At 44.2% G+C, this 22,102-nt stretch overlaps 1 protein-coding gene across 1 annotated transcript in view; it reads left to right on the top strand.

The window, feature by feature from the left end:
* The first annotated feature begins 6,212 nt into the window (after window positions 1-6,212).
* LOC149334660 (thiopurine S-methyltransferase-like) overlaps window positions 6,213-22,102 on the top strand; it is a 46,409-nt gene continuing 30,519 nt past the window's right edge. The window contains exons 1-4 of the mRNA XM_089556299.1: window positions 6,213-6,313; window positions 17,015-17,107; window positions 17,184-17,313; window positions 19,729-19,781. Of these exons, the coding sequence (XP_089412425.1) occupies window positions 6,225-6,313; window positions 17,015-17,107; window positions 17,184-17,313; window positions 19,729-19,781 (365 nt within the window). The 5' untranslated portion in view covers window positions 6,213-6,224. The remainder of the gene's footprint in view (window positions 6,314-17,014; window positions 17,108-17,183; window positions 17,314-19,728; window positions 19,782-22,102) is intronic.

Genomic DNA, 22,102 nt, shown 5'->3' with positions numbered 1-22,102 from the left:
TTCGCCAAGGGCTTAGCTCCTGTTTCTTCTTCAGTTATTGTTATCCTTTGCAAGTCGTGTTGGGGCCGTTCACATGGTCTTCCTTTCGAGCTGTTTCTCTGCACAACCCTCTTTAGATAAGAAGCCTTCCACTGCAGTATGAACACTCTATCTTTTTATCTTGATGGCTTTTTGATTCTTGAGAAGAAAACATCTCCGCGGCAAGTGCTTCTGAGACAGCTATAAAAGCCGCTTTTCGTTTCACGCAGCTGCCATTAAGCCCGTGAAAACAACTCCTTCAACTTCGGTGAGTACGCGCTTTAAACGTCTCTTTTTTTCATTAGTCTTGTAAAGCTTGACCATTTGGGCAGTTACGTATTTCTTGCTTCATACTGGAGGGAGTAGCGGAGCCTACAAATATGTCAGATAACGTCATTTTGTTGTTTCTAAAACATGCTTTCTTCGACTAATTTTGAAGAGTTCGTACTACCCTTTGAATCGGTCACCGACTCTTACCAGTCGCTAAAAAGACTGCGAAGGAAAAAGGTCTTGAAGCACTACAGCATGGAAACAATATCACTACTCTGAACAAACCTTCGAATCTCCCGCAAAGGTACGGAACTATTTTCATTCGTTTGTACTTAGCCCGTGCTGCGTAATAACCAGAAGAAAAAAAATTCGGGAAAAATTTGCTCCTTTCTCATTTAAAGCCCTTTCGATTCTCCTAACTAGATGCTTTCGCTGTACCAGATCAGGAAATAGTCCCAGGATTACATCCAACTTTTTTCTCTACGTTTATTCGACAGCCAGTGCAACCTTACTAGATTATTACTGCGACAGAATTAGGTGTCCTGCTCAGTGGAAAGCCCGGAGTTGCCCGGCGGCAGAGTTCTTATTTCGCATCTCTCAGATGACTTAGCTTTATAAAGTAACTGGCTTTAAGCGAAGAAATGTTCTCATTAATTTTAGTAGAGATTCCAAGCATGACATTTGGGTCCCCAGCAAGGCCTGCTATCGACTGGGCCATATAGGCGCGTTGACATCGCTTAGGTACAACAGGGGTGATGCGTATATGTTGCTGGCCTAACTTGATGCTAAATAAACAGCTATCTACTGTAAATAACTAGAGACGCGATAATTAACTAAAGGCTTCTCTTGTGAGACTCAACTACTGGAATTTACTAACGAGCTGCTATACAATGCGGACGAGAACTCCCAAACAGACTGCAAATTCTTATATTTTTCAAAAGCATTCGACCGTGTTGCGCATTCACTTTTAACAAGTAAAATTACTTCCCTCAACCTAGACTCACTAGCAACCTCATGGCTAAAGAATTTCTTGTCTTTTCACAAACAGTTTACACTTGTTAACGGTCAATCATCTCCATTTAGCGATGTTCTATCTGGTGTTCCTCAAGGAAGCGTCCTGGGCCCGATGCTGTTCCTGATTTACATTAATGATCTGTCATCTAACATTACATCAACCATTCGCTTGTTCGCAGGTGACTGCATAATTTGCCGCAAAATCCGATCACCTGCAGATCACCTTGCACATCAAAGGGACCTAGATCATGTAACCGCTTGGTGTTCATCATGGCAAATGTCACTTAACACCGAAAAATGCAAGTTGATGACAGTCAGCAGCAAAAAATGTAACTTTTCATTCAATTTCGTACTCAATAACAACTTAGTCTCTCAGGTGTCTTCTTACTAATACCTCGGTGTCCATTTTTGAAGTAACTTGTCCTGGACCACTCATATATAAAAAATAACAGCTAAAGCATCCCGCACCTTAGGATACCTAAAACGAAATCTCCAGGGAAGTCCTGCTACTACCCGTAAGCTCGCCTATGAAACATTCGTTCGTCCGCAACTCGAGTATGCATCATCCATTTGGTCAGCTCACCAGGCTTATTTAATTGATTCCCTTGAGACAGTTCAAAATCGTGCTGCGCGGTTTCATCTCCAGAAACTATGACCGTCACTCAAGCGTCACAAACATTAAATTATCGCTCTCTCTTTGTACCTTGCACTCACGAAGATTAATTGCCCTAGTCTGCTTATTTCACAAGATAGTCTACAGTACTAATCATTCGACTCTCCCTCTTGCGCAACCTCGCGCCGTTTAAACAACCATCTCAGCTTCCAACGCCTTTCAGGTAAAACCGTTCCGCTTTGCCGCAGGCTATTGTTCACTGGAATGGTCTTCCGGAACACATCGTCAATATTCGTGATCCATCTTCTTTTAAGACCGAGATAACAGCCATTTTTTCTAATTACTGACGCGTCTATAGCTATTGTATAATGACGTTTTTATTGTTTTGTCATGAGTTCAAAACTCAATTAGCATTGTGTAATAATGTTCTGATGTTTAATGAGTACTACCAGTCAATTAGCATTGTATAATCATGTTATTCATGCTCCTGTTATTACCCCTATTTATGTGATCCCCCCTCACACAATACTCCAACGCTTGGAGCATGTGAGGTAACCTGAATAAATAAGTAAATAAATACATTGCAGTGCCAGGGAGGAGGATAAAGTGGCTGAGGGCCCAACTTGCTTCACAAAAATCAGTCGTTTTTCTTCTGTTCCTTTGTAAAAGATTACCTTAGGCTCCCCCCCCCCCCCCCCCCCGTCCAGCTAACGGCAAGATTGTCAAGTGCAAATTGCATTTAGGTTATTAAAGCACTCGCAACATCGACTGACGCAGTACGCAAACCACGAATGTCCTACAGACAAACGTGAGCTTATGGTGTAAGTGTAATTATCACATTAAATCGAGGCCCGCTGATCTTGTTGTTACGTGCAGCTGAGCGCGAGGAGTAAATATTACATTTTTTTTTAATGGGCACAGATTAAATGCGCATAGAACGTGAGCGTTGGAGCTTTATCCTCCCATCATGTCAAATTAAAGCGTCGAATATTTTTCGTCGTACTAGAAATAGTCTATAAGAAAAAAGCTCTAAGGATTTGCATTCCGTTTTCAGCATACACTGCACAGTGAAAAAATTTGCACCCTTAAAGGTGTAGCGCTCATGGCTGCACAATTTCCACACCCACATTTTTTCTTATTTTTTTGGAAAAGGGTGCGCTGAGCACCATAGCACCTTTAATGCACCCATGGACCCTTCAAGGCTGCACGGGTGCAAGGGTGCGTAAGGGTGTACGGTATTCTTTGACTTGTCGAACAACATTCCACTAGTTCAATCAAGCGTGTTTTTAATAAGATGTCAGCTATACGAGTTTTCCATTAAAAAACAGCTGCACCCTTGATTCGAGCAGCTATGACTGGGATTTGCGTCCCCAGAATGTGATAATTAACTGAATTATTGTAGCTGAAGTGCTAAGCGTCACTAACTGCAAAGAGGGGGTGGCTGAAATAGCATATATAAACTTAGAGAAAGTACGCGCGGTAGAGTATCTGTTGCCTAAGCCGGCGTCTTCGCTTCGGCGGACACAGTTGTTGCGATGCGCGTCTTCTCACTTTTTTTTACTCTCCTCTATCTACACGTGGCAGCGCTGGTGGCTCGGCTCGAGCTAATCGGCAGGCCCGTGCACTTCCTTCTTACAGTCGCAATAAAAAAATGTGACTCCACAGCAAGGAGGTGCAGAAACACCGTTAGACACACATCTGGGTATTATAATTATAGTTGGAGATGCCGTAACGTTAGTGCAAAGTTACACAGGTCATGGGCAACTTTTCGTAGGAAATGTTTAGCTTCCATTGAAGAGTGCACCCCAAAAAAGAAATTGATCAGCGCCTTTTAAAGCAATAAAAACCTACGAAACTTTAAAGCACTCCGAAAAAAGGGCGCCACAAGCATACTTTGCACCCTCTTAGCCAGCCAAAACATAAGGGTGCAACTGTAACGATCCCACCCTTGCTATGGGTGCGACGAGCATACTTTGCACCATTTTGGGAGGGTGCAAGGGTTTGAGTTATAGACACGGAAATGCACCCTTAAGAGTGCAAATTTTTTTACAGTATTCTCAGCTTAATCTTGTTACTTTTTGTATTTGCCGCGCAATAGAAATCGACCAATATATGCGTTCTTTGCCGTCCCTCTATGATGACGGCGCGCATCAAGGCACTCCACCAAGATGCTCCACGAGCGGCCGGTCTTGGCACACAAGCAAACTATACTCTTCCCGCTGTTTTAGGGGCAGGAACGCACGCGCAGTTTTCAACACTGGTGAAGACTGTAAGTAGGGTGCAAGTTTTCTGAAAGGGGGCAAGTGATCGGGAACGTGCTTTTAACGGTGTAAAGTTATTCCTAGGGTCTTCTAAAGGATGTAAAAGTCCATGCTATGCCCTTTTTATCCCTTTCTCATACCCTTTTTTTAAGAGTGTGTGCGCTACATGTGTTGGCATTGACAACGTTGGGCCAGAAACGCGGCGCTGAAGCGATAGGCCGTCGGCGTTCATTGCGGTCATTGCCAATGGCGTTTTCAACGTTTACACTCCGATCATTTTAAGGAAAGGAAGCCGAGCGCGCGCGGCGAGGCACGCCAGCTGTGCGTAGTGACGTTACTTGCTCCTCGCGCATACGCATCACGGCTTTCCAGTAGTAGTAGTAGTAGTAGAAAACTTTTATTTAGATCTTTTAAGAGATTCGCGGATTCGAAGCCTCCGTCGTCTTTCGTGGCGCCGGCGACTTGAGGCTTCTCTTCAGCAAGGTTGGGCCCCTAGTCCAGGGCTCCACTGAGTCGCGCTGCATCAGTAGCGTGCCGCACTAAGGCCCTTTGGGCCGCGAGCTCGCTGCTGGTGAGCCGGCTCTCCCATTGCTCCGCACTCGGGAATTCGTGTTGGTGGAATGCTTTATTTCGTTCGCACTCCCATGTGATGTGGTATAGTGTGGGTGTGTCGCCGCACCAGGGGCAGTTTGCTCTGTATTGTGTTGGTGACATCTTGTTATAGATGTACAAGTTGGGGAAGGAGTTTGTTTGTAGCCTACGCCAGCCGACTGCTTCCTCCCTCGTGAGGGCTTTGTGTGGTGGTGGGTACTTGAATCTAGTCCCTCTGTATAGTTGTAATGTCTCTGTGTATCCCCCCTCGCATGCTAGTAGCTGAAGCTCCAGAACATCTGACATGCCTGCTCGGTATGTAAGCCCTCGAGCTAGGCTGTCTGCTGTTTCGTTCCCCGCTACGCCTGCGTGGCCTGGGACCCAGATTATGTGTTGTATGGGTGTCTTCTCAGCAGAGGCTGCTGCCCCAGGAGCCATGCGAAACTGCTCAGCCTCGGCCAGTGTAGCCCACGGCTACAAAAAAAATTTTCGGCATGCAGACGCTCCATCTGGTGGCGACTTCGCCTCCAAGCGTTTGTTATTTCCAGCAAATATGGGCGTGATTAATAACGCACAGCAAAAGGACGTGCACCGCAGTGTAAAGGTAAATTACAGCTTTTTCGGTAATTTTTCGAAAGCTGGTCCTCCTTAAGTCGTCCATTTATACATCGCCCTGTTTGGCCGGTGTAATTTTTCTCAGAGGCAAGGGTGATTTCATATACAACCCTAGCCGAGCACCTGAAGAAACGAGAGGCATGATGCTTCATGCAGCCGCGCGCGCATGATCCGAAGAGGACGATCCGAAGAGGACGATGACGCCAACTTGCGTGGGGCAGAAAATATCAGCGGCAAGCCGTAGAGATTGGCTACTGTCCTCGTTCTCTTCGCATAAATGTTTTTGTAGCGCAGTCCCTTCCTTAGCTATGCACGACCGACTTTCCCAACAGTCTGCCTGCTTGAGCTGCTTTCATTATGTAGCGAGGTAAGCATTTTTTTTTTCATGGTTCACGCTTTACTGCAGTGCTATTATTGCAACTTTTGGTACCGTTTTTTTTTTTAGGAAGAGGCTGATATTTTAGGGACAAGAAAGGAACTGCCGGTATAATAACGAACCATCCTTTCCTAGCAGTGCTGGGTGATAGATACATATCTTATTCTTTCTCTTATCTCGAAACTGCTACCACGTTTGTATAGAGGTGGAAAAAAGTCCTTTGGACCCCTTTTTCTCTGTCGGAGTACGCATCGCGGCATGAGGACCGAATTTTACGGCGTGACTTTGATGGGGTGCGGTCGTAATCATTCGCTGCTTCGGGCAGGGAAGGGATAAACAATGCGCGAGCGATCTGCACGCACTAGTTATGGTTAACGCGTGAAGAACCCTGTGCTTAGGCACTCTTTGTCGTCTTTACAAAAAATCGGTTGCTTTCTCGTGTTTCAGGTGTCTCTCAAGCTCCACGATGTCCCTTTGCGAGTACTCTGGTATGAAATACTGGACGCATCGGTGGGACAACGACATCATTCCTTTTCACAGGCCTTCTCTGCACCCGTGAGTGTACAACCGCAAATTAACCGACACAATAAGACGCTCCTTCTACTTCGCACTTATCTGGCATGCAGCATGTCGGACATTTAGGTGCCCCTCCTCGCAGACGCCATTTCTGCGCGTACAAAATGACAGGCTTCATTCGTTCGTCGTTTATTTTCAGAATTTCTTGGAAATGCAAAACACTTGCTGGACCCATAGCCATTGGCTATTTAAGGGTGCACTCATGACATACTATACAAATCCTAACATGGCAGAGGAGGAAAGTAATTAACAAATACAAAAAATAATTGCTGACGCACATAGCGTAGGCAACGCCCTAATATTCAGTCACAATTTCATTTAAACACCACAATAGTTTTTAAAAAGTGTTTCGTTAGAGCTGAACTAAAGTTATAGGTTTGCTTGATGTGTACTGGCAAAGAATTCCAGATCAGGGCTTTGTTAAATTCTATGGGCCTTTTCTCGTGCACATCATGACATGGAGGCAGGTTAAAATTATGATTAGTTGCCGCTCTTGTATTTTGCAATGAGAGTTTAAACAAAGCTATGGGACAAGGATCATTGGTCTCTGAGTCTCTGTGCACAGTTTGTGCAATTTTTAATTCCTGTACTGGATTAACTGGCATGTTAACTTAACTGGTAGCACAGGGACTGAATTATACAGGGACCTACTGGATTGACCACTACTTGATAATGTAATGATTCGTAAGGCAAGTTTTTGCAGACGAATCACTGGTTCGAGACAAGTTGTGAAAGTTTCGTCCCAAAAATCAATGCAGTAAGAAAGGTGACTATGAAAGAAGGAGAAGTAAAGAATGCCTATAATGGGGTTGGGAAACGTTCACGAGCTTTCAGTAGAACATAGCATGCGTATGCGAGCTTCGAACAAAGGTGTTAAATTTGTGTCTTCCAGAGCGTGCCTGACTCAAATAAAATGCCTGAATATTTGTAAGAGGCTGCATGTTCTGGTTTTGTGCCGAGTAATGATATATGCAGTTTCGCATATTCATTTGCTTTTTTCTGGAATGAAAAACTGTATACTTAGTCTTAAGAGATGAAGGGTTAATTGATTCGACGTGAACCACGTAAAAACATTGTCTAGCTCTGCATTCATTTTATCCCGTATTTCATCCAAATTCTGCCCTATAAATACAATGGCGGCATCGTCAGCATACATTAGAGGTTGGAAACACTTAAAGATCGCAGGAAGATCATTTATGTTGACTGGAAATAGCATGGTCCCAAGAACCGATCCAAGTGACTCGCCAGTTATTACGGTTTGTGAAGTCGATGTATATTTTTCAATTCCTATACGCTGCTTGCATTCGCTAAGCTAGCTTTTGAGGACGTACAGAAACTTACCCCTGAATACATAATTGCTAACTTTGTTGAGTAAAACCTTGGGGTTAACTGTGTCAGTGACCTTTTCTATATCAAAATATATACAACGACAGCAATTCTATTCTCGTGGAGAGCTGCATTTAGCATTTGTGTTAGGTTGAGAACCGCAGAGGAAGTAGTTTCATGAGGTCTGAAAGCATGTTGTTGGGGCCTAAGTACATTGAATTCGGATGTAAATTTGTTTATACGTGTACTTAGCAATTACGCGAAGTACTCTTTTCTGCAGTACTAGAAGCTCCTAGATGTTGCATGCTGTGGTTTGTCCCCATACAAGAAAGCAATATGATACATAAGAATAAAAAAAACACATAGTACAGAGTCAGTTTAATTTCGGCGGTTAGAATATGTTTATTCCTCGAAATTATTACAATATATCTGGAAAGGGATAGACACACTTTGCTTACGTGGGCGTCCCACGACATAGTAGCAGTAAATACCACTCCGAGTAATGTGAAGGTTTCCATGTACTCAATAGGAGCGTTGACGAAGTAGGGCGGTGGCACACTGCCTATATGCTGCCCCTTCGGATGGAATAATAAAGCTTTAGTTTTTAGTTAGTTTATTTTTAATGAGTTCAAAGTTGACCAGTCAGATAATGATGACAAAACTGTCTTTGCGGTGTTAGTTAGCTCTTTGATATCTGGTGACGGCGAAAACAGACTGGTGTCGTCAGCATATCTGATGTACTTAACTAAATTACTGATGTTGCGTACGTCATTAATATATATGTTGAATACAACCGGCCCCAGAGGCTGCCCTGGGGAACGCCGTTTGTGATTGCTAACAAGTCCGAAGAGCAGTGATTTAAAGCAACATACTGGCAACGAACACTGAAATACGATTGAATTAGACAGAGGGCGTGGCCACGTATACCGTAATGGTCGAGATTTTAAAAAGAGTTTCGTGATTCAGTCTATCGAAAGCTTTGCTAAAGTCTACAAATACGCCTAAGCTGAGGTGTTGAGCTTCGAAGTTATTTAATATGTATTCTTTTTGATCAAGCATGGCATGCTGAGTTGATCTATGCTTTGCGAATCCTTACTGACAGTCGGCTATTACACAGTGCTTCTCTAGAAAATTGCAGTAACGCTGATGCATTATTCGTCTAGCCCCTTGGAAAAAAGGAAGCACAGGTATTCGCCTGTAATTTCCTAGAAGGTTTTTATCGTCTTTTTATAAACAACCAAAACTTTGGCCACTTGCATGACAGCGGGAAAACGTCCTATGCGGAGCGCGGTAATATAAATATGTGTGAGGCATGGCACGATCAAACACAGTACGTATTTTGCAAGTAAACTTTGAATATTACTTGAGTCAAGACTTGTCGTGTTCCTTAAACGTTTGTACACTGAATAAACCTCAGCTTCGTCGGTTGGTTCAAGAAACATCGATTCGTTTAGCCTGTCGCCCAACAATCGAGACATACCTGGATTGTACTGGCTGCTTTCAACTTCAGTGAAAAGGGACGGCCCAGCTAATTTCTTGCCATGCACAGCTAGGCTGGCGAGGTCCTGATGTTGGCTATTTCGAGTTAGCAGAATATTTAGGCGTCTCCACTTTTCTTTCGACCGGTCGGAGAGATGCGCATTAAATAAATTATTATAATAGGCAGTCCTGGATGATTTAATTTCGCGTTTTAAAAGGTTCCTTAGCGACTTATAGATGGCTAACACTGCGTTGGCTCTACTTTTTATGCAAGTCGCAAAGAGTTAATATTTCTTTTTTACCAGTCGTACCAAGCGAGCAGTCATCCATGGCTTTCGTGCTTTTTTTGAAGGTTTTATCTCAACGATAGGGAAACACCCATTATAAATTGGCAGAAAGAGCCGAAGAAGCTCACTGTATGAATAATCTGGTATTGTGTGCTCAAAAACACGATTTCAGTTCACAAGTGAAATACTGTCTCTGAAATGGTCAAGGCGGCACTGGGAAGGTAGCTGTCGAGGGACCTTCAAAGCTGTCTTGGCGAAAGGTTCTTTTTGAAGACGGACGAAGATAGGAACATGGTCGCTAATATCTGTCGCAATACGGCCGGCAAATGACGCATCCTCGCGATTGGTGATCAGTAAATCCAAAGAAGAAGAAGAATGTGAGGTAACACGTGTAGGTCCGCGGATTGTATTCTGGAAGCCAGCTGTTTGTATGGTGACTAACATTCGCTCTTGCACTCAACTGCTTGTGCTCATATCTATGTTAAAATCGCCCCCGATGCGCGCCAAGAAGTTTTCAGAAAGAAAAGATAAGTCGTGTTCAAAGCTGCCAAAAAAATTGGCTATATTGCCACGTGGGGGACGATAAACAACGCCAAAAAGCTTGACCGCCACACCTAACTGCCACACTAACCTAACACTAACCACACTAACCTAACCGCCACACTAACCTAACACCTAAATCGTTCCCGCCGGTCTAACACTCTTTTTTATGGTGTTCAGGACACTGATGAGTCTGAAACTTGGGAAGACTCTGAGCGTCTTGTGAACGAATTCTGTTCTAGCAAACATGGTATCACGTTGTCTTCCTTAGCCCGTGCTCACCGCATAGGCCATTTTTCTCAGGAAAAAAAAAAGAGACCCATTATTGCAAAGCTCTTCAACGAAAAAGAAGTCGAAACGCTTAGGAGTAAGGGCTATAAACTCAAAAATACCGATTTCAGCATTTCGCGAGATTACTCGAAAACGGTTCGTGAGAAACGCAGCCAACTTTGGAAGTATGTCAAAATAGTAAAAAAAAGAAGGTGACAAGGTTCGTTTGTCTTTAGATAAACTGCCTATCAATGGTGTCTCGTATTTCTGGGATGATCAAACCAGTAGCGCAGTGCGCGTGTCCCTTGCCTGACGCATACCTTCCAGTTCTCGTAAAGTGGCTGGCAAACCACCCGTGCGGTTAAACGCGCAACGTTGCTCCAATTACGATGTCAGTTTTCTGTACACTAACATAAGGAGTGTTCTTTCTAAAAACGTAGCTCTTTCTTCTTTAATTGATTCATGCTGCTCCTCGGTCATCGCGCTTACCGAGACTTGGTTAAATGACATGGTTCCTGATGATGTCGTTTTCGCCTGTGACTCCGAATTCAACATATTTCGTTGTGACCGCACGGGCCATAGAGGTGGCGGTGTCCTTTTGGCTGTCAATAAAGTGCTCACTGCTGTGCCTATCGAGGTCACGTCGTACATAGAATCGGTATGGGTTCGGTTGAGTTGTGGTCCCACGGTCGCCATCACTGGCGTCATTTACCGCCCTCCGGACATGAATTCTTCATTCGCAAGTCAGTTTTCTAATTTACTAAGCGATCTTACTTGTCGTTTCCCGAATTCAAGCTTACTTTTACTTGGTGACTTTAACTTTCCGGCTATTAACAGGTCGTCATTAACAGCTCCTGCCAATGATCCTGAAGCTCAGGCTTTCCTCCAGTCCTGTCTCGATTTCTCTTTGCAACAACTTATTTCTGAACCTACGCGTCGTTCCGCCACTACAGCCAATATTCTCGATCTTATCTTGACAAGTGATCCTTACCTTTGCTCCAACATTGCGCTCTTAGAAGGCCTTTCCGACCATTCCATAATCACGGGTAACCTGAATTTTGTGCCCCATAAAAAGATGCCCCATAAAAAGGTAACTCTTACTAAACAAATAAGGTGCTACAACCGAGCAAACTTCGGTGAAATAAACGCTCAGTTGTCAGTCTTTGCTGATCATTTTCTTCACGATTTTTCGTCACACTCCGTGGAAACGAACTGGAACCTGTTCAGCGTTAAACTTGCTACTCTCATTGACAGATTCATACCCGTCATCAGTATCCCTTGCACTAACACAGCGCCTTGTTTTAATAGGCATCTACGTCGCCTTAATAACAAGAAAAAGCGCCTTTAGAGACAAGCCGACACGAACAGACACTCCGAATCTTGGCAGCGGTACAAACTATCTGATAAGGAATATTAGTCTGAATTGATATCTGCACGTAGGCACTTCTTCACACACGATCTACCGGCAATGCTAACAAACAATCCACGGAAGTTCTGGCAGATAATAAACCCCGCTAATCATCCTGACATTACTCTTACCAACGCGGAAGGCAGCAGTGTTCCAGTGGCCGAATGCGCCGAACCTTTCAATAACGCATTCACATCCGTTTTTACTCGTGAAGATCTGCCTCTACCTCCTATTTCTGTCAGCACTTCTAATACATCAGTATCCGAAATATGTATCAGTCAGACCGGTATCTTATCCTTACTAGGGAAGCTTAAAACAACATCAGCATCAGATCACCTTGGCTTTAATAACAAAATACACAAAAATTCATCTGATGGTATTCATCGCATCTTGTCCGCTATTTTTTCACAATCTCTATCATCAGGCGTGATTCCGCTGGACTGGCGCCTAGCTAAAGTCGTGCCAATTTTCAAGTCTGCCGATCGTTCCTCACCACTAAATTAGCGACCCATTTCATTAACTAGCACTGTTTGCAAACTTCTTGAGCACGTAATTCACTCGCAGATAATTAACTATCTTGAAGAACATAACTTTATCTTTAAATATCAACATGGGTTCCGTAAAGGCTACTCATGCGAAACGCAACTTGCAGGATTCATTCAAGACATACATTCATCGATTGATGCTGGCATTCAAGTAGACTCCGTATTTCTTGATTTTTCTAAAGTTTTCGACAGAGTACCTCACAACCGGTTATTAATGAAACTAGCACTGCTTAATATTCACCCTATTGTCATTGCATGGGTTAAAGATTTTCTCTTTTCCAGGTCTCAATTTACAACTGTCAATAACCACAATTCGTCTTTCAGCCAAGTACACTCTGGCGTCCCACAAGGAAGTGTGCTTGGCCCCTTACTTTTCCTAACATTTATCAACGATTTACCGGATTCCATTTCTTCCCATATCAGACTTTTTGATGATGATTGTGTAATTTATCGCAAAATTTGTTCTAACACCGATTGCCAATCCCTTCAATCTGACCTGGATTCAGTAACAGCATGGTGCTCAACCTGGCTTATGCAACTTAATCATTCAAAAACTAAATTGATGTCTTTTACTAACCGAATGTCTCGAATTCAAACAGCATACTCCTTAAATAATAGCTCACTCGAGCTAGTCACCACGTATAAGTACTTAGGACTTCACCTTTATAAAGACTTATCATGGAACCACCATATTAACCTTATGCTTGCATCTGCTAATCGGTCATTAGGTCTCTTAAAACATAACCTAAAGAATGCTCCTCCTCACCTCCGTGCTGATGCCTATACCACTCTAATTCGACCTAAAATTGAATATGCCTCGGCTATTTGGGACCCTTACCAATCTTACCTAATAAATAACATTGAATCATTGCAGAACCGCGCCGTTCGTTTTATTTACTCCGATTATTCACGTAACACCAGCATCACAGACTTAAAGAAACGCGCAGGTCTCCAAGATTTATGTCTCCGCCGTAAAATTGCACAACTATCACTTTTTCATAAACTTTATCATCATCCATCACTTCATAACGACTTTTTTTCTTTGCCTCCTTCGATCTTTGACCGCCGCGATCATCCCTTTAAAGTTAGACGTTTCACGTGCAGAACATTTATCTATGCGCATTCATTCTTACCACGCACAATATCTGACTGGAACACTCTGCCTTCACATATCGCAACCACCACTGATCCTGATAAATATTTTAAACTTATATCTTCAATAACTATTGCTTAACTCTTTGCATACGTTGTTATTTTATTTGTTCATGGCTTCCTTTTTTTGCAGGGTTTGTTACTAAAAAGATTCATTGTATTAGTGTTCCGTTTGTATAATTTTAATACTGCAGTAATCTTCGTTCTTTGCCGCGCTGCCATTATTTTGATTCTTTTGCTTACTTATATCATGCAAAGTGTCTTATTTGTGCTTTAGATTGATTCTTTTGCTTACTTATGTCATCCAGAGTGTCTTATTTGTGCTTTTGTTGTTTATTTTATATTTGTGGTTTTGTTTTATTTTGTTCAATTGTCTGTGCCCCCCCCCCTATGTAATACCCTCTCGAGGGCCTTTAGGGGTATTCTGTATAAATAAATAAATAAATAAATAAATAACTGTCAGCATTTCTATGTCATCGTCACTGAGGCAGTGACCAGATGTCACAGGAATAGTTTTCTTTGATCAGCCTTGCTACGCCTCCGCCCCGCTTCGTAGTACGATTAAGACAAAATTATATGTACCCGGAAAGATGACATCAACGTCTGAGCGATACCATGTTTCCGTCATAGAATAAGTGAGTAAGTAATCTTTATTTCAACATCGCAAAGATGCTAGGGGCGCAGCCAAAAAGAATCGAAGGGACATCGAAGGGACAGGTTAAGCTGCATAAAAAGTATGTTAGTTGGTCAGCTTTATTTACGGCCGATTGCATATTCAAATGTACGATTTTGGCAGCATTTAACGTTGTTTTGGGAAAAATATGCGTTGAGCTGTGAAGGTGTGAAAAGTGGCGATTCCTTCATTGTGAATGGTAGAAAAGCCATTTCCACGTGTGCTTCTTTACGGCATCCCTGAGTCGTCTTCGATAAGTCTGCGTGCAGTTTGGCGGGCTAGAATAGTGCCATTCCTCGTCCACAAATTTTTCCACGAGACCTCCTTCTTTCTCGCAATCGCAGCGTCCAGAAGCCTTTTGTTGTTTGGTGTCAGGTATTCATTTACATAAATCGGCAGTTAAGTTGGCGAAGAACAATCTAAACTGATGTCCTTATTTGTCAGGCGTGCTTTTTTCCCTTTTCCAGTAATTCGTACCGTTTTACACGGGATTTAAATTGAACAACAATATTAGACTAATCAGGGTCAGGGGAGGGCACTCGGTGGCAACACGCTACCTCCAACTCAGTGATAGGTTCATGAATAACATCTCCAAGGTTTGTGACAAGATTAAAAACATTTTCCTCGTCTTGCTTCAGGACACCTTTAATTTCAGTGTTTGACCTTCGCAAGTACTGTTCCGCATGATTAAGCTTCCTCTCGAGCTCCTTTGCGCACTTCTCCACAGCTGCGCACATCACGCTCAATTCGTTGGTTACTTGCTCCAAATTGGCGTGCTTTTCTTTTTCATTTTTAGTTCACTTTTTAGCTCCTCAAGTTCAGCATGCTCGTGGTCAATGCTCTTAATCATATCAGTTTGCTCATTGCGAACTAACCGGATTTCATTGCGCAGGTTTCGTTCGACAGATTCCCGTGACGTTTTCAGTTCCTACTTTATCTCTTCTTTCAACTTTGACACATCGGCTCGCATTTAATTCTTTACTTTTGCCTTGTCTTTTGATTCAGAACAACAATGCACACACCCCTTGGCAGGAGCGGCGACGGAGAAGAAATGCAAATTTCGATGTGTAAATGCCAAGCACTAACCTGCGGATTCAGGCCAACGGAACGTTAGGCGTTGTTTTTGGTGCGTCGTCGCTACTGCCAAGTGATGAGGGTAGCCAGCGATAGCAGTTTTATAGCCGGGTTGCGGTACGCCACTGCTGCCGGTGATAGCAGACGCCCCTACTCGTTGACGATTACGTCCCCTGGTGCCGGCTGTCGGGTAAAGGGCCGCGCGTCCAAGCGGGGGGAACGCTCGGTCGGCTCGAAACTGTCGATGCAAAGGGGCGGAAACGACCTGCATATCCAGGCAAACGGAATGTTAGGCGTTGTTTTTCGTGCGTCCTCGCTACTGCCGCAGTCGTGGCCTAGCGGCCTGGGCGTCCGCTTCGGCTGCGGGAGGCGGTTGGTTCAGAACCCACCGCCGGACACCCACCGGTAAAAATGGGTACAAGCCACCCCCGGCCCAGCGCCCGGCTCTCTCAGGGGTGTGAGCTTCGAGGAGGCTCCGCAAACTCCGCTGCGCACTGTCGGGAGGAACCTAGTTTCGAGCACTAAGCCTGCAAAGGTGGTTCATGTTTCACTGCAAAGTGAAGAATCCGACTCAAAACTCGTACGCTCTAACCAGCGCGTCTCAAGATGTACAGGTTCAAATACTGCTGTAAGCGGTCCTTCGTTCCGAAAATAATATTTCAGGGTATCGCAGCTGACCAGAGAGTCCGGTTTTTCCGGCTGTCTGTCTTGCGGGACAAAAAAAGGGCCACAAGTTGGGCTTCTACCGCACAAGGCGGATTTAGGGTTGCTTTGCGGCGGTACTTATCTCTGATCCGTCAAGGAAACTGTTGTCAAAACCCTTTTCCCCAGCAACTCACCCTAGAAGAGCCGAGCACCAGGCCAGGGGAAGTCTTCTACACATTAAAGAAACTGGTGGGTACCCGGCGGCACGGGGGATCGAACCCAGCACCTCCCGAATGCGAGGCAGATGGTCTACCACAAGGCCACGCTTCGGTTATGGTCCGAGGTCACCAGCACGGTTGCTTTTGACAATGAGGCATGTACTATGCTGCAAAGATCCCTTTTTAGAGCTGTCCAGTTGTACTTCTACCGTCATCTGTTCCGGCAAGAAACCGCATATTAACAAGAAAAAGTTTGCCGGTTTCGGTGCAGCGCCTCACCAGTGGCTTCTGAAATTCTTCTTGATTGTTTTTTAATCTTATATTTCGGGAAAAATTTCGATATGCGCGTAGTGGTTCAGTAGTTTCAAACCTCGCACCTTCCAACGTCTTATTTGAAGAGGCGGATGCAGTTCTAGAATCCTTAGTTGCATGTTCCCCATTCCTTAACATTAGAGTGCACCTGGACTACTCTGATCCGTTCAGCTTTTAGAGTCGACAATATATTGTAATTATTGCTACCGCTACTACTTGCCTTCGCAACGCAAGACTAAACCATTTATATTGTTACGTTTTATACGCATCCTTGTGAAATTTTCTGAGTCGTGTTTTCGTTATAGTAATAAATTCGAATTACTGGACTAAACGGGTTTCTAATTTCAGTATTTGTTGCTATATCTTTGCTAAACAAGTTTTGTTAATGCAAAAAACATTCCTGGCAAGTACGGCGTCGATACCGCTTTTTCGTCACACTGTGCACTTCCTTATGCATCACATCTTACGCACTGTTAGCTCGCATCAATGCGTCACAAAGTGACTAAGCCATAACCTCGTAACTCTGGATCATCTTGTTTAGGACAACTGTGAATATTTAATGCAGGTAAAGCTGTGCTGCACAATACTGGTAGGCTTTTTGATAATCTGTTCAGACAGACAACCATTAGGTAAGACTTTGATTCAGCATTTAAATCAACAAATGCCACTTTCCGTCTCTATCAATTCCTTCCCCCTGAGAGCAACGTTGTCCAGAATCCTGAGAGGTCACCATTTTCTTCTATATTTGCAGTTATCTAAAGAAGATCGCGGATCACTTTACCAACGTGGGAAAGCAGCTGCGGGTCTTTTTCCCTTTATGTGGCAAGATGCAGGAGATGAAATGGTACGAAAGCACTTTCGAATTTCGTTCCCACATACACTGTGGAGGTGTTACTCTCGTCACCGCATATCGTTTGCAGGTTCTACGAACACGGCCATCAAGTTGTTGGAGTAGAAATCGCCGAGAAAGCTGTCCGCAATTTCTTCTGCGAGAACAACCTCCCAATGGTCGAAAGCCGCTCTTCGGACACAGAATGCAAGATTTTCCAGGTGATTACAATATTATAGAGTGAAAGCGCTAATCTAGACGTTCAGAGCTTAGCAAAATCGTCTCTTGCCAATGTTTGTGCAACAAAACTATCAGAAAGAAGAAACAAGGAAAAGAAAATCACATCGATATCGATGACTGGGAGTTTAAACCGCGGCGGTGCAAACACATTAGCTTCAAAGACCGCTGCGCGAGATGACTGGGCTTTCGCTTTTTACTTTTTTTGGCCAAGGTATCTATAACAATAATCCGATGTCTTATGCACAGGAGCTATCTACAAATAATAATGAAACAGTAACAAATCAACGCACCTATAAGCTACAAAGCTCCAGAGAGTCAATGCAGAGCGCGTTGCCGCAGCAGAACACGTCCGTGTTGAGCCCATTTGATGATGATGATGTCCTCAGGCTTAATGGCACATACTCACGGCGGGAGATTGGCCAGGGTGCATAGCGGATACAAACGCACTTATGTACAGGGAATGGAGTATATTTAAAATGTTTGGACGCAGAGCTAGAATTTTTTCACTGTGCACTTCGGAGCGTCGTCATCATCAACATCGATTTGCGAGCCCACTGCTCGCTCATCGTCGTCGTCTTTATGCTTTCTCACTCATTTTCATGTTGTTAGAGCTCTCAGTAATTCTTTTTTGCTAGCCTGTTCAAAAAGTTTGAAGCTGCGGTACTTTTAGTTTACGCTCAACTTTGGCAGGTAAGAACGTGAAGCAGCAGGCTGGAGTAACACCGAGCTTAATATAGATATGCCAAAACTAGCGTTACACTTTGGGAAAAACGTTGCTAGGGCAACATTACAAAAAAAAAAAAAATTGGTGACGACGACAGCATGTAGGTCTTCAAGCTTTCTTCTCAGAGACCATCTATAGATTTTTGTTTTTCATATCCAGAAATCCGGCGAACGCTGGGCTTTCTGGTTACACGTTATGAAAACAGCCTAGCACCAATGTTCATTAAAAACAGAGAGGAACTGGCACCGAGCGTTCGTGGTATGCTGTTATTTCTTTTTGTCCTGAGCGTTAGTACTAGATGGTCGGGACACCCATAACAATGGGGTGGAGCGCATATGGCAAGTTCTCTCAGATCATGAAAGGAAGTTTACCAATATCCTTCAAGAGAAAAGTATACAACAGCTGTATCTCACCAGTACTCACCTGTGGGCAGAAACGTGGAGGCTAACAAAGAGGGTTCAGCTTAAGTTAAGGACAACGCAGCGAGCTATGGAAAGAAAAAATGATAGGTGTAACGTTAAGACGTCGGAATGGGCGGAGTGGGTGAGGGAACAAATGCGGGTTAATGACATTCTAGTCGAAATCAGCAAGAAGAAATGGTCTTGGGCAGGGCATCTAATTCGAAGGCAAGATAACCGCCGGTCCTTAAGGGTACTGGAGTAGATTCCAAGAGAAGGCAAGCGTAGCAGGGGGCGGCAGAAAGTTAGGCGTGCGGATGAGATTAACACGTTTCCGAGGATACGGTGGACGCAAATGGCAAATAGGGGTTAATTGGAGACTTGAGAGTGACCTTTGCCCTGTAGTGGGCGTAGTGAGGCTGATGATGATAATGACTACGAAGAATCTTGAGATTTGTGGGATGCAAAATTCGGGCAAAAATTCGTCTTCAGGAAAGAAACATTTGGCTTAATAGATCGTATCAGTGGTTTATTTCAAAACAACGGGTTTAAGACATCTCATAGTAGCATCCTGGTGGTTGCGCTTTGCTCACGGAAGCTCCTCATTCACTCCTTTAATGAAATTTTGGCGTTGAACAAGAAAAACGTTTGTCTAAAAGCTAAAGCTGTCTTTCTCATCTCCACATTTAGGTTGGCATGTACTGAACAGAATAGTCAAAACCGGAGGCCAATGTACCAGTTCTTGGCAGAATGCTTTAAAACAAATATAACCCATCTTCCCGTTCGAGTCACCAATTTCGATGCATGCACAAGCGAGGAAATTCGATGCCCCCTATCATCCTTCATTTTCTCGTCTCACTGTCAAAAACTTCCCAAAAAAGTGTAGGAACTCCCGTCATGCAGATTTTCAGGCGACGCTAGAAAACCAGCAGGCTGGAGAAGGTGAGAGCTGGAGAACTTGCACCGTCCCGACGGCGGGCGCTCCCACGTAAACATGACATAGCAGCACTAGGTCCGCAGAGCAACATTAGGCAGCAGTTTATTAAAGAAGCCAGCGAAATAGGCTACCTACAACTGAGCAGAAGTTAGGAAAGCAACTTTTAAAAACAACCGGATGGTATTGCGCTATACCAGACGCGGAGGCGCGCGGTTCATCCCTCACTGCTCTTTCTTTAAGCAGTTCACGAGCACTTAATGGCAATGTTGAGCATTAACATACTGTGGAGGGCATACTAAGCATCCAGATGATGAGGCAGTAACCATTCTTTTCACAGACTCCCGATGGTCGACTCACTCTGCACTGCACGGACATATTTACCTTCCTCAGGTGAGATATCAGACGTCTTCATAACAGCTCATGCAACGGTCGTGGGCGCCGGTAGTGTTTAAAGTGTAGCCTACTGACTTTATTGCCGTTATTTGGTTGCATCTTCTAAGGCCCGCAAAGAGAAAAACTCATCAAAATAATAAAAATATAAGCGATCGGCACGTTTGTAATATCCGCAGAAGGTGCTCATTTCCCCCGAACACACTCCACGAACGTCCCCACAACCAACAGTGTCCGAAAAGTTGTGCGTCCCAGACGAGCCTCCAAAAGGTTACTTCAAAATTTCTCGGCTGTGGTTTGACGCTGTCGGCTGTAGGGGAACCACTAGAAAACGCTGTCGCTGGTGACCGCCGCACGGTAACCGCACTTGTCGGTTTGATCTTTCAAACCGACAAGTGCCAAAGCAAACCCTTTTCACCCCGCAACTTGTGGGTGAGGGAGAGAGACAAGAGAGCGACCTGCTTTTTTTTTGTTCCTGATGAAAATCATTGGTTGCGGGAAGTTACCAAGTCAAATTTCTGTGAACAAAACCGGCTGTTTCGTTTTCGTTGCTGCCTAATTCAAACATTCACTAGCAAAACAAAACTGTGTAGATCCCTAATGGGGTCACTGCTATTTTGATTGTGTTCCTACTTCCTGCCTGTACGGTGTGTAAATGTTTGATAACTGTTGTATTGACACAAAGACACTCCATTCTGTTTAGGCCAACCTGGGGGATACGGTGCTTCCTGAGAAGGCCCTTACAAAGACAAACGAATACACTGCTGTGGCATTTTACAAAAGACCAGAACAAGTTCAAGCCCGTTTTAATATATATTAGTCTTTTCAATTGGTAGACAGCGTCTGCAAACTATGTCATTGGCGACGTGATGCACAGGGACCATAGCAACTCCGAGCGCCTTCATAGACGAAACGGCGCCACTCAGGCTACACGGCGGTAATAATAAACATGACATTCACCGAGATACACAAGTTCCGACAAAGATACAGTTCTGCAGGAATACGGGATATTCAAACGCATCGCCATAATCAGCCTCTCTACGTCCACTGCGTGCAGGACAAATGCCTCTCCAAAATCCTCCAATTAACCCTGTCCCGTTAAAGAGATACATTTGAAGGCACAATAGAAAGTAGTGCTAAACAGCGGAAAAATGGCGAATACGTACAAAAGAAAGCAGTTAAGGAGGCTGAAGCTTTTTCCAGTAAATATGACAAAAATTGTCGGCAGGGAAAATGCGCATTAGGTGCGATGGAACTTCGGTTTTCACTTGACTTCCGGTGTTCGGATCCATTGTTCAGGTATGGAAGTTGGTTCTCTAGTTTTCATTCATACATCCCTGGGAGTCATCGTACAACTTCTAGCACAGTGGTGCGGCGGGTAAGGGATGTGGCAGGCGCTGATATCGGTGGGGCTTGTGAGACCCACGATGCTGTTCTTGAGCAACTTCTTAGGACCAATCACAAACTGAACTACCCCCTACCATGGTGGGCAGTTAGCACGGTCAGCAGTATTAAGTACATATACACGGTGTTGCACCTAACACTTTACACGCTTTTATTTAAACAGCCTTTTTGTGCTAGAAGTGCGCTTTCTTTTTTTTTTTTTGGGGGGGGGGAGGGGTGGATATCACTGTAAGCGGTGTGGTATATCCGAATACAGCTAAGACGTTTTTAATAATAGGCTGGTTAACTAATATTAATACAGCTCAGAATTGAAGGAAGAACAAGTGCTTCGCCATCTTCTTTGCGCTAAAACTCTCTATGCACCCCACTTCCTGGGCGATCCTCCTGTGTGGCTATGCTCAAATTTTACGAGGTGAACAACAACAACAACGACCTCTCTTTAGCCTGCAGCAGTTCTTCTGTCCGCAATTTTGGGGCGCGTAATATTCGTGAAAAATCAGGTGGAGGAGCCGGGTACGCTTCCAGACCCGCGTAGGCTACCGGCCAATACGTATCTGACCTCAGTACACCAGCGCCGCGGCCGCCGCCTCCGTGGAGCGTCCCCTGAATTCGGACTCCTTCGGCTGCAACCAGGGCGACGCACCCTCGGTCTTCGGAGGCACCAGCTGCCATGACATCTGAGACCAGGCTCCCGGGGCACATCCTCTGTCACATGCCACGAACTCCCCCGTCGTTTCATGGCAACTTATTTTAGGACGCCGAGGACTGCCATGCTGAAAAAAGTTGTATGATGCAATAAACTCATTCAGTTTATCACACAAATATCGTAGACTTATCATACAAATCATAGAAAATTATCACACAAATGTCATACATTTCTGTAAAATCATACAGTCATCATAGAAATGTCATAGAAT

Source organism: Amblyomma mixtum, chromosome 8, assembly GCF_055824585.1.
Source record: "Amblyomma mixtum isolate Tamu chromosome 8, ASM5582458v1, whole genome shotgun sequence".
Lineage (NCBI taxonomy): Eukaryota > Metazoa > Arthropoda > Arachnida > Ixodida > Ixodidae > Amblyomma > Amblyomma mixtum.
Note: the sequence above shows the minus strand (reverse complement) of the source record. Positions and strands in the feature narration are given on the sequence as shown.